The sequence below is a fragment of the Salvelinus sp. IW2-2015 genome, linkage group LG22, assembly GCF_002910315.2.
Source record: "Salvelinus sp. IW2-2015 linkage group LG22, ASM291031v2, whole genome shotgun sequence".
Classification (NCBI taxonomy): Eukaryota; Metazoa; Chordata; class Actinopteri; order Salmoniformes; family Salmonidae; genus Salvelinus; species Salvelinus sp. IW2-2015.
The window spans coordinates 33000487-33003120 of NC_036862.1; the positions used below are offsets into that span (position 1 = coordinate 33000487).

A 2634-nucleotide genomic window follows, 5' to 3' on the forward strand; every position below is an offset into this window, starting at 1 on the left:
AAACCTTTTTTTAGAAGCCTTGTTCAACCTCCGTACTCTACCAGTTTGCATTTCTGTGTGCAACAGAAGTGATCAAATTAACTGCAAGGTCTGTATGTGTGAGTGCATGCATTCACCTCGTGTGTGTTGTGTGTGTGTGTCGTGTGTGTGTGTGTGTGTGTGCTAGTGTGGTGTTGTGTGTGTGTAGTGTGTCGTTGTGTGTGTGTTGTGTGTGTGTGTTTTGTTGTTGATTGTTGTTTCAGCGGGCAAGCTGGGGGTCCAGGAGGAGATACATTCATAACCTGGACCTACTGTGAACTCCTGGTGCTGGGGGAGGAGCTGAGGCCCGGAGCAGGGAGTTCCAGCTGCAGCGTAGCACCCTGCATGGGAAACACTAGAACGCACACTCCACCAGGATGTCATATATACGGTAAGTTACATGGAAACATCTCACTCCTGTATCTAACATATATAACCTCTGATCGCAACTCCACCATTGAGCATCGTCTCGCATCTATGTTACAATGCAAACACCTAACCATCCCCTATCTTCTCACATACCATATCTTCCTCTATACCATAACCATATTTCCTCTATAACTACCCTATCTTCCTGCCTACCCATATCTTCCTCTATAAAAATAACTCCCCTCTTCCTCTATATAACCATAACCCATAATCTATCTCTATACCATAACCACATAAACCTCTATACCCATAACCCATATCTTACTCTATACCATTAAACCCATATCTTCTCCTAATAACATGAAGCCATGTAATTATCTTCCTCTATACCCATAACCCATATCTTCCTCTATACCCATAACCCATATCTTCCTCTATACCCATAACCCATATCTTCCTCTATACCCATTACCCATATCTTCCTCTATAACCATAACCCATATCTTCCTCTATAACCATAACCCATATCTTCCTCTATAACCATAACCCATATCTTCCTCTATAACCATGACCCATATTTTCCTCTATAGCCATAACCCATATCTTCCTCTATACCCATAACCCCCATCTTCCTCTATAACCATAACCTCTATCTTCCTCTATAACCATAACCTCTATCTTCCTCTATAACCATAACCCCCATCTTCCTCTATACCCATAACCCCCATCTGCCTCTATAACCATAACCTCTATCTTCCTCTATAACCATAACCCCCATCTTCCTCTATACCCATAACCTCTATCTTCCTCTATAACCATAACCCCCATCTTCCTCTATACCCATAACCCCCATCTGCCTCTATACCATAACCTCTATCTTCCTCTATAACCATAACCCCCATCTTCCTCTATACCCATAACCCCTGTATCTATGAAACTGGTAGTGACCATGGAAACATGTCCACCATCTCTCTTAGGTGTGGACTCCATGTCCAACTATGAGCAGGTGATCAGACAGGTGCATTACCACAACTGGTACCCCGCCCAGACCCCAGACAGGAAGTTCCGTCTCACCTGCTCCGAGCTCAACGGACGCTACACCAGCAATGAGTACACCCTGGAGGTCAGTGGACTAGAGAGTGGAACGATAAAGATATAGGAATTCCAATGTTCCTGTGCTTTTAGAGATTACATTTGTTAAGACAATTCCTGACTTGAGACCCCTTTCCTTCTATGTTCTTGCTCTAGCCAGAAAGCCTCTGACAGTTGTGTGTCTAATAGTCCTTATTTGTAGTTTACTCTTGTATTTTCTGAGACATTTATCTTATTATACCTATAACCTTGCTCTCTATTCTTGCCCCACCCAGATCAGTGTACTCCACAAATCAGAGGCTGGGGAGCATGTCAATCACATGGTAGCCCCGCCCCAGTACATGCAAGTGGTTCATCATCCGGCCATGGTCCACAGTCTATACCCCACACRCGGTTCAGGTAAGACTGTAGAATCATCAGTCTATACCCCACACACAGCTCACTATAGAATCATCAGTCTATACCCCACACACAGCTCACTATAGAATCATCAGTCTATACCCATATTTGGTTTTGCACAAACCAAAATATCTTAGTTGTACGCACAAACACATAATGGGGCATTACCACACACAACACACACACACACACACACACACACACACACACACACACACACACACACACACACACACACACACACACACACACACACACACACACACACAACACACACACCACACACACACACAACACACACAACACACACACACAACACAGAAGGTCCCTTGATCTGTAATGTTTATCTGTCTTACTGTACTTTCAAAATAAGATCAACACCCTGCCTCCTCTCTCTCTCCTTCAGAGAATGATATTGAAATGTGTGTGTTCATCCAGCTACAGAGGACTCCTTTTAATGGTATTTGATTCAGTCTGCTTCTTATTACACACACAGACAGAGATTTTTTTAAAGACCAATCCATAGCCATTGATCTCTCTCATGAAAGCCCCTCAGTATATAACATGAATGCACACAGAATGTTGCTAGAGGGTGTGTATGGTCTCCTAAAGAACAATGTAACTTATTCACTTCATTAAAGACACTATCGGAAAATCTTTTTCTATCTATCCCATCTTCAGGCGGCAACACTCTTGCGTTATTTGTGTGTGTGTGCGTGTGTGCGTGTGTCTGACAGATGAGGCGACACATAGTGA

At 43.3% G+C, this 2634-nt stretch overlaps 1 protein-coding gene across 1 annotated transcript in view; it reads left to right on the forward strand.

Moving 5' to 3' along the window:
* Positions 1-1360: 1360 nt before the first annotated feature.
* Positions 1361-2634, forward strand: part of LOC111982728 (calsyntenin-2-like) — a 3613-nt gene continuing 2339 nt past the window's right edge. Inside the window, exons 1-2 of the mRNA XM_024014329.2 lie at positions 1361-1510; positions 1755-1878. Coding sequence (XP_023870097.1) covers positions 1376-1510; positions 1755-1878 — 259 coding nt within the window. The 5' untranslated portion in view covers positions 1361-1375. The remainder of the gene's footprint in view (positions 1511-1754; positions 1879-2634) is intronic.